Raw genomic sequence first — 10219 nt, forward strand, 5'->3', positions numbered from 1 at the left:
CCCACTCCAGCGGTTCCATAGCCATCGGAGGACAAGGCCCCTAGCTGGGCCCCGTAACTTGAAGGATGAAAATAGCCTCCATCTCCTTCCAGCTGGCCCAGAGGGTAGTACTGAGAAGACCCGTAGCTGGCACTGCAGGCAGCCGGGGAGTACCCCGAGGTCGCAGAGCTGGGGAAGGGCACCCCTAATGCCGAGGGTGGCTGTTGGGCCAGATAGCCTGAGTTCTGCTGCAGTGCAGAGCTGGGCAGCCCCCCACCATAGCGGGTCTCGCCTGCATAGCTGTCAACAGCAGAAGCCGAGCTCGAGGGGAAGGAGGTAGGGGCGCTGTGGGCGCTGTAGGCGCTGGGTCCCCGGTTACAGAGTGGGTACTCTAAGAAGGAGTTCATCCTATTATAGTCCATGCGTGGAGGCCGCAGGAGGGTCGGCCCGTTTGGGGGAGACACCCTCTTGCCCTACAACCTTTCGGCAGTATGTCACAGCGCCGAAGCTTGCATCCATGGCCTAACCCAGCTCGCCTGGGCCAGCGCTCCCCCAGGAAGGGGGTAGGGAGTGGGGGTGGAAGGGTGCATGTGATCTCTCCCAGGCCAATGGGCGCAGCGGGCCACAGTTTGGCAGCCCCAGCGCCCATCCATCACCCCCCAAGCATTAGCATGACAAAGACACTTCAATCACCCGCAGCCCATCCATCTGAGGGCGACATGGAAGCGTCAAAAACATCTTTCTTCAAAGACTTTTGGAAAGAAGGGACCAGAGGGAGAGGGGCAAAAGTTAGAGGAATATTCAAGACTTTCCTCCCCTCTCAGTCCCCAAGGCCTTCAATAGGCTCCTAGGTTATTAGATTTGGACAAATTCAACCCAGCTGCCCTTCATTCTTCCCACCACCGCCCCCCTCACCTCACAAAGGAGCAACCCCCTCCCCAAGTCTGTAGACCAGGAGATGGGGAATCCAGCCTCCTTTGCCCAGAACTCCCACTCTGAGTTTCTTTCTCCTAATTTGGGGTGATGGGCTAGAACAGCCAAGTGAGGTATGTTGTCTTGGGCCAAATGGATGACTGTGAAGGAAGAGGGTGCAAAAACACCTAAGGGTGTGAGGCAGGGCCTAGAATCTAGAGAAAGAATTCATTAAGTGAGGGGTGGAAAACTGGCATTTCAAGGAGCAAGACAAGATGACAGAACTGCGGAGAAGAGGATGAGAAATGCCCCATTCCCCTCTCCACCTCTCTACATAACCACTCTCTCCTCATTCACACATCCATTTCTCTCCCTCAGCTTCTTTTTATATTCTCTCTGTCTCAATCCATCTCTCTGTTCCTCCATCTCTCTCCATATTTATATTCCTTCCCTACCTATCCATCAACTCATCTCTCCGGATGTATTTATCCTCTCTCTAGCCATCCATAGCTGTAGTTGGCTCACTCACTCAGACTCAAATAACTCCCTGTGTCTCTCCAGAGAGCCACAATGAGCACAGAGCTAGGTGATGTTTACTTACAGGTGAAGACGAGGGAATTTTTATTCTTTTCCTGAAATGCTTTAAACTAGTGTAGTGCATTCTTCTGGTTCCTTCCTGCCCCACACCCCTCTCCCCCAAAATCCCAAGCCTCAAATCCGTAAATTCAATAGCAGTTATATCTTAAAGATTACTCAAGTTTCCAAGGAATTTTGTAGAATAGATCAAAGGACTTTGCTTAGAGAATGGGAGCTTCTGAGTGGCGAGTGGCGGGTCTTGAGGCTCAGGAGGGGAGTCTCACCCCTTTCTTCTGGGTGTGTCTGTTGGGTTATGGTTGGGGGAGGGGAGGGGAACAGGAAGTGCCTCCTTCAGTCCGTTCAGATTGAGATGGAACTAGAGGGAAGCTCTTAGGTAGAGCCCATTGATTCCCCTCCTCCAGACTCTGGGGACAAGAGCTTGGCGCAATCTAACACCCACGCTCATTTGTAATCTGTCAGGGTGTCTGCCTGGCTGAGCCCTGGGGCCGGGGCTAGGGCAAGTCCAGGAGGGCAAGAGTTCAGAGGAGGATCTCTGTAAACAACTGAGCTAAGGGGAGGAAGGGAAAGCAGGTGGGACAGGCCCAGAGAGGACCCTCAAAACTTCTCGGGTTTCCCCACCCCAGAAAGGGCAGGGCGAGTCCTCATCTCTCTGCAGGAGGCCCAAAGTTGTCTCTCTCAGTCTCTGTGTCACTGCTCCCTCTTTCTGTTTCCCAGTTCCCTTGCTTTGCCTGCTCTCTTCTACTTTCCGTCTCTATCGCCAGACTTGCACTGCCTTTCTCTTTTCTTAATAACTGTGAGCCTTACTTAGCCCCCAACTATGAAAAAGCTTAAAGCATTTCACAGGACCCCTGCTTCCCTCCCTCTGCTTCAGAGGAGCAGGACAAGTTGTGGGGAGGGACCAGCTGGCAACTCTTTTAAGAGAGATGCAGTGGGGGAGGGTGAGAGACTGTTCAGTGCCAAGGGATGAGGATGGACAAAGGAAAGGAGGGTTGAGGTGGGAGGTGGAAGTTGGAGGGGGCAGGCAGTGGCTGCAGAAGGATTGACGAGAAAAGGAGTATTGAGGTGAGAGCAAGCATATTTCTGTTGCCCTTTTTGGATTGGTAGATGCTCCCAACTGTTTCCTCTCACTTTAAGATGTCCTCCACAGAGGCCTTTGGAAAAGAGGGAAGAAGGGAACCAGGGTTTCCCTTCAAACCTCACATCTGAGCTAGGCCTTTATCTGACCTGGCTGCCCTTCTTCTGGGAGACTTGAGACTCCACTTTCTACATTTCCCTCCCAGGGAGAACCTCCTCACCTCATCCCTTGCTCTTCTAATCAAGGAAACAATTTGAGGTCTAAAAGAGGAAGTAAATTCCAAATCAGATTGATAAAAGAGTAGAAATCATTCTGGGAGTTGGGGAAATGCAGTCTCCCTAGTTAATAGCTGAAGTCACCAATAGTCTATTATAAATACAGAAGGAAAGGGATGGAGCAAAAGTGCCTCAAATTGTACTATCAAGTGCAGTAATTGTTTAGGCCTCAGCTTCCCAATTCATCCCTGAACCTTGCTACCTTCTCCTATGTAGCAGAAAGATGAAAACTTTCCAGATTTCCTGCTGGCTTCCCTGGTGGCTCAGCAGTATAGAATCCTCTTGCAGTGCGGAAGACATGGGTTCAATCCCTGAGTCTGGAAGATCCCGTGGAGGAGGAAATGGCAGCATTCTTGTCTGGGAAATCCTATGGACTGAGGCTGGTGGGCTACAATCTACGGGGTTGCAAAGTCAGACATGACTGAGCAACTAAATAACTCCCAACCCCAGCAGAAAGGACTGAGAGAAAAGGCAACGTGGGTTCTTAGGTTCCCAGTCTCTTCCTCCTTAAAAGAAACCTCACTGGCCTCTGGCTTGAGGAGAAAATCTATGGAGCCTGGATTCCTTGTTAAACCCACAGCTGAGGGCAACCAAAACAAAGTAATCCCCATCTGAAGTAGCCTGTGGCCTATAGGAGTATCTGGTTGGCCAGATTAAATTCACCAGGGATGGTCTGTGTAGACTCAACACCAAAGTTAAAAATGGTTGATTTCCTCTTTTTATAACCTATTTAGACATATAGGTGAGCAAGGAGAACACAGGAATATTTAGAACTGATACGATCTTTGAGAGATGCTGGTCCCTATGCCACAAAGACAAGACCATTCAAATCAGAATAGGGATGTGTTAGTAGTTTATACCTGATTCTGGACCTTTCAATGGAGGAAGCTGCTTTAGGTGAAGGTTGGCAGAAGCAATCGGAACAGATCTTTCGTTAAGTCCTTAAGTGCCTCTCCGCCTGCTCTCCCAGCCCAGATCTTAAAGGCCAAAGCCCAAGATCAAAGATTGGAACTTAAGAATTAAAAGGATATTTGGGGTTATAATTTTTTTCTCTATAAGAAATGATTTCTTGTTGCTGTTTTTGGGGAGGATGCAATCTGAATTTAGGGGTGTGTTTTATTGCAAGCTCATTAAAGTGTCACATGTCTGGTTGAGAACCATAGACTGTGGATGGTGCATATTGTAATGGGAAAACTATTAGTTTTGGGCCTAGAAAACTTGGGTTCAAATCCTTGCTTAACCATTTCTTAGCATTATAATCCTGGACAAGTTCCCTGGTTTCTCTGAATCTCAGCCTCAGAGAAGAAGCATGGGTTTAATACTACTTACCTCCCTACATTGTTAGTAGGATTAAAGCAAACAAGAAAACATAAACCATAGAGAACTCTGTAAGTGTATGATATTAACATATACATGCACATTCCGAAATACTATGAGCAGTCTTCTGTTTTTAATAAAGCTGACATATTAAAATATGGAAATATGTGATGGGAAAATAGCAGATGTGCTATATTTTTATATACCATATCACATATATTATGTAATATGTACTTTATCATATGCACATTTCATTGAAAATTCAGAAGGCTGCCTCTGTTTAGGCAAAGAATTTTCTTCTAAACTGAAGAGGTGGTTTTTTTTAAGTAAAGCCTAGTATTATATAATCTATAACAAACCCTAACCTCACCTAATATAACTCTAATATTATATAATATATTAAAACTGCAGCAGAAAGATTTGAGATTGGGCATTAACAAGAACTCCCTGACTTTCCCAATTTGGGAGAAAACTGTCCTTGTCAGGGTTGAGGGTTGAACCTGACTTCTGTGATGTCAGAACAGGATGTAAACCTCTATCTGGATGGAAAAGTAAGTCAGAGAGTTGGGATCTTGCTAAAAGGAAAGATTAGAGTGACATGAAGAGTTGCACTTATTATTAACTTATTATTAAGTTGCTACCTAATTGGGCTTATCCAGGTATAGTGGTTGTGGCCAAAATATCCACATTGGAAACTTTATTGAACACTAACTGAGCTGAATTTGTATCCAAATGACTGTCCAGACTGTGATTTTTCTGTGGTGGTTGGGAATTAGAGACGGTTTTGTGTGTTAGCCACACAGTCATGTCCAGCTCTTTGTAACCCCATGGACTGCAGCCCACTCGGCTCCTCTGTTCATGGGATTTCCCAGGCAAGAATACTGGAGTGGGTTGCCATTTCCTTCTCCAGGGGATCTTCCCAAACCAGTAATCAAACCCAGGTCTCCTGCATCGTAGGTGGATTCTTTACCATCTGAGCCACCAGGGAAGTCCAGAGAAGGTTTTAGGAAGGCACTTTTACTGCTAACTCTCTCCTCAGAGGAGGAAGCAGTTTGTTATATCTCCTTCAGGCACCAAATATCTGCTTCTGAGTAGGAAGAAGGATGGGGGTGGGGAGCAGGAGGGCAGAGCTGGGCTGGAAAGGTCAGTGGAGGATTTGGGCCACATTAGCTGCAACAGGTGGAGAGACTGATGTAGGGCCTAAGAGTCTACTTTCTGCAAACTGAGGACATGTATTCAATAGAGCATATTTCAGAAGGATGTACAGTGGGACCATTGAGTGTTTGTCAGAGACTTGAAGGAAAGGTGGAGAGAAGGTTCAGCAGAGCTATTTAGGGAGACCCATAACTTGTACCTATGTTCTAATGCCCTAGCAACCAGATAAACACTGACCAAAGGGGATTTTTAAAGTCTAGTACACTGGGAACTCCTGGCAGCCCAGTGGTTAGGACTCAGTGCTTCTACTGCAGGGGCCACAGGTTCCATCCCTGGTCCAGGAACTAAGATCACACATGCTCAGTGTGACCAAAATGTATGTGTGCCCAGTCATGTCCAACTCTCTGCGACCCCATGGACTGTAGCCTGCCAGGCTACTCTGTCCGTGAAATTTTCCAGGCAAGAATACTGGAGTGGGTTGCCATTTCCTACTCCAGGGGATCTTCCCTACCCAGGGATTGAATCCGTGTCTTCTGCGTCTCCTGCACTGGCAGGCAGATTCTTTACCACTGCACCACCTAGGAAGCCCTTAAATAAATAAATAAACATTAAAAAAAAAAAATGAAGTCTAGTACATCATGGCAAAGAAGTTTGGTGCCTCTTTTTTTATAAAATGTCCCACTTCTTAATACTCATATTCATTGAATACCTGGCGCCTGGCACACAGCACTACAGCTAATTACATTCTTGTTGAAAAGGTTTCTCTCCCTGCTCACTTAAATAATGCTTGGGGCATGATTGTTGGTGTAAATAGGCAAATTAAAATTCATTAAAATGGCTCTACCAGATACTTGGGAAGTGGGTTATCATCAGACATCAAAAGTCACCACCTCCATTTAAAAGCACCTGACACCAGGTGCTATAATAAATATTTGATACGTTGTTTGTGAAGACTAATGAATATACTTTTGGCATATACTGATGCAGAGAACATTAGAGTCATTTAGTTCTTCCATTTATTTTACAGTTGGAGAAACTGAGGTCCAGAAAGGGGAAGAGACTTACCCAGGCATAAGTTTTTTAAAAGTGTAATGACTCAGGATTAGAGTGATTGCAAATAATTTCTCAATCTAATGGTCTTTTGCTTTCACCATAATATTAATGGGCCATTCTTCTTAAAAAATGACTCACCAAGAGTAGGACGGACTGACCAGCAGCTTTCAGGACAGCACTGAAGCCTTCCCACTCCAACCACAGCCAGTTTATAACCAGTCTGTCCTACAGACCACTTAAGAGGAGCCATACCACATCAGGATGGGATAACTGAGTGCAGCCACCTGGCACTGCCCTCTAACCTGCCATTGATGGGGGGCAGTCTGCTGCCCTGTCTAAGAACTCCCTTCTCTTTGCCTTCCTTCTCCATAGCCAGCCTGGAAGACTCAGGTTAAAAAGGATGACCCTAGAGATGAAACAAACAGAAGGAGCTAACTTAGAAAACAACTTAGGCACCCTGAGTCCAGTTCCTTACGAATTCTAAATTGCCATGCATTCCTTTGAATTTGAAGTCAGATGGAACAGAAAAGAGAAGTCATTTCTTTTTAGAAATGCCTTGCCTCTTTGTTCTTCTCTGGTGGCATCAAAGATGGTGAGTTTCATGAACAGGAGACAGGAGAAAGAAACAGAGGCTGTGTGTTGCCTGTAAAAACAGCTCTAACTCCTCTCTAATAAGCAAGGGAAATACTGGACCTTCTGATTTCCTGGATTGGTTGTTTCTCACCCCCAGGATGCAAAAAGTACCTAGATCTAAGCAGGTAGATTGAGCCTTTGGTTGGGCCCTCCCAACTCCCACTCTGTTGGGCAGGGAAGATTCAGGAATTCAGGGAAGACTCAGGCAGAAGCTAAAATTCAGGGCCCTTTGGGCCTCTGGTTTGGGTTGGGGAGGATTGGAAGGAGGTGACCAGATAAAGTGGGTGAAAAATTGTTAAACATGGAGGAAGGCAGGAAGCAAGGTGGCACTGTGATCCAGCAGTACTTCTCAGACTTTAGTTTGCCTGTAAGTTACTTGGGGATCTGCTAAATTGAGATTTTGATTCAGTAGATTTGGAGTGGGGCCTAAGAGTCTGCATTTCTAACTAGCCCACAGGTAGTGCTGATGCTGCTGGTCCATGGAGCAGCAAGTCTCTTAGAAAACTGGAGTCTCAGAGGCCCCTGAGTATTACAAACCAAGCCATGATTCCAGGAGGTGAATTCTCTCCAACGGAGCAGAGCCTGTATTTTTGGCATTGATGAAGTGTGCTCTCCTTTTGACCAAAGAAAGCTGAAAGGTGGGCAATTAGCAAGATCCTTCTGGTATTCTCCATCTTTGTAAACAATCTGCTATAGCTGAAAGAGCATTTTTAATTAGATCAAATTATCTAGTTTGGCTGTCCATAGAAATCAAAACCCCAGCTGAAATGTCTGTTTTATTTTGTTGGTGTAGAGATGGTGCTGTGATTTTAAAGAGGTTAAACACTGCCTATAGGCATATTTTATGGAGAAATAAACACACAGCCCAATGAGATGTATAGTGTGGTTTTACTATATTATATATTCACTTATTTATGGGGAAAATAAACACATAAGCCAACAAGCTGTATTATTACTTTAATATATTGAAATTATTTCATATGTATATATTTTATGAGGGAAAATAAACTAATAAGATACATGGTATTATTATAATAACACATCTAATTGTTCTATATTAATTTATTTATGAAAGAAATAAGTGCAATTTAACATGGCATAAGATTATTTAATGCAGGAGATGAATTCTATATTAAGACAGTTTAAGGGATTAAATTCCAGCTGAATAAGATGTGTGTACCGCCCACACTGAAAGACCAGATTTAAAATAAAATATGCAGGGGTCTGTTTAGTCCTGTATGTCACGACCTATGTTCGCTCCTGGCTTTTCCTGACAGTTGTTGCCTTTGAGTGCCTGGTACTCCAAGTCCCCATCCTGCTGGTTCAGGGGAAAGTCTGGGAGGTCCGGGAATAAACTGCTTTTCAAGAACAGCAGCATCTGCTGGGGAGGTAGCCCTGCGGTGTCTGTTTCTGAGCCCGAGAAATATTAAATAAACCTAAGGAGGATGGATGGCTTTCCAGGGCCCTTTAAATCTCCACGTTCCCCGGAACAAACCAGGAGGCAGGTGGAAAGATCGATCCTTGCCTCCCGCTTACTGGGTTTGCAAGAAACCTGCTAAGGTGAGGTGAGGGATACGAAATAGTGCTGAGACGGCAAATGAAGTTGTTGGCAAAGACAGGTAGGTCTGCATTTGGAGAACGCTCTGGCCGGGCATCAAATCCCAGAGCGAAGGATCAAAAGTCAGATTTGGCGAGGCAGACCCAGCCAGAAAGATCCGCCATTCACCCTCTCCCATTCCCACCCCCTCGCGGACTATCTGTCCGGCTCGCATCCTCAGCATCCGTTGGGCTGATTTTTCAAACAATACAATACAAAAACAAAAAAGGAACCCGTGAGACAGGGCTCCCTGTCTTCACAGGCATCGGGATGGTCCAAAAAGGTGAAGGTGGGTGCGGGGACGGTCCCGGGGCTGGCCGCGCGCATCCTGAGGCGGCTGTCATGGCGGCCACAGTCTCTTCCCTCCCCTCCCTGCCTCCCGACCCCAGCGCCATTTTGAGCATCTTCCTGGCTTCCCTGTCTCTCTCCTGCTCTTCTCGCTCCTCCTTCGCTTTATACAAGCCAAGCGCCTCCCAACGCTGCCCGGGCCTCCCGGAGCTTGTCGCCCCGCAGCTCCTCGGACGCTCCTCCCAACCCCAGGAGCCTTAGGGTGACCGAGGGACCCGAAGAGCATTAGTGCCCGCTCCCGCTACATTTTCCACACGGCCTCCTTTCTTGTCCACTTGGGAGGCCAGTGACCATCCCTGGGTACGGGACCCTGCTTCTCAAGAAAACTCCCGACCCTACTCCACTCCTTGGCCCTGCGCATGACCCCAGACCTCGAGTTCCCCAGGCGTCCTGCGTCCTGGAAAAAACCCCTCCATTCCACTTGGGGCACTGAGGCGAGAAGCCTAGGAAGCCCTAGGGACCCTCCCAATCTAGCTGAACCTCTACGCCTCCCATCACAACTCTGAAGCCGGTGCCTGAGATCTCTTTTTGCTCTCACTTCAGTTGGCAGCACACCCTCTTCCTCCAAGGGGCCCCTTTTGTACCACCCGGACTTACCCGGCCCAGGGCAGAGCCAGAAACAGAGAGAGAGAGGGCGGCCTGGCCTAGTGGGTGCGGGGAGGAAAGGGACTGGGTCCCAACACAAACATTATCTCGTTTCCGTATTATAAAGACATTTATTTAATCTATGAAAATAATGTACAATAAATACTTTCCCCTTTTCCTATTAGTAAAGAATTTTAATAAATAATCTACGGTCTAAAACTTAAAAAAAAAAGAGAGGAAAATAGGTTCCTCTAGTTCTTAAGAAAGCACACCCCCGCTCCCCAGAGTTTAATTATTCCTGAGATTTCGTTGGAAGGACTCCACCAAACGGATTTTTTTATGTGTAATTTGTAAAAGACGCCCGTGTGTCCAATATTTTAGAGAAGAAAGGAGGTGGATTAAACGCTAATTCAATAATACCTGAATTTTAGCAAAACACATAAAGAAGTCCATACAACTTGGGGAGGGGGGTCCTTGGGTTTCCCCGCAGGCTGCTGAGGGGGGCCGGGGGTCGAGAGAAGGAAGCGGGTTATTAAGGGAACTGCAGGTCGATGGCACACAGCGTGCTGGTGAAGAAGTCCAGCTCTTCCTCGGAAAAGGGAACCGGGCTGTCCAGAGAGCCCTGGAGACTAGGGGAGAGGCCTCCGGACAGCTGGAGACAGGAATCGGCCGCGAAGAAGCTGAGGTCCGGCA

At 46.8% G+C, this 10219-nt stretch overlaps 2 protein-coding genes across 2 annotated transcripts in view; both read right to left on the minus strand.

Moving 5' to 3' along the window:
* Positions 1-401, minus strand: part of HOXB1 (homeobox B1) — a 1454-nt gene extending 1053 nt beyond the window's left edge. The window contains exon 1 of the mRNA XM_010842734.1: positions 1-401. Within this exon, the coding sequence (XP_010841036.1) occupies positions 1-401 (401 nt within the window).
* A 7543-nt stretch (positions 402-7944) lies between these two features.
* The window catches only part of HOXB2 (homeobox B2), a 4456-nt gene continuing 2181 nt past the window's right edge, over positions 7945-10219 (minus strand). The window contains exon 3 of the mRNA XM_010843146.1: positions 7945-10218. Within this exon, the coding sequence (XP_010841448.1) occupies positions 10059-10218 (160 nt within the window). The 3' untranslated portion in view covers positions 7945-10058. The remainder of the gene's footprint in view (position 10219) is intronic.

The sequence above is a fragment of the Bison bison genome, unplaced genomic scaffold (assembly GCF_000754665.1).
Source record: "Bison bison bison isolate TAMUID 2011002044 unplaced genomic scaffold, Bison_UMD1.0 scf7180017864180, whole genome shotgun sequence".
NCBI classification, from domain to species: Eukaryota; Metazoa; Chordata; class Mammalia; order Artiodactyla; family Bovidae; genus Bison; species Bison bison.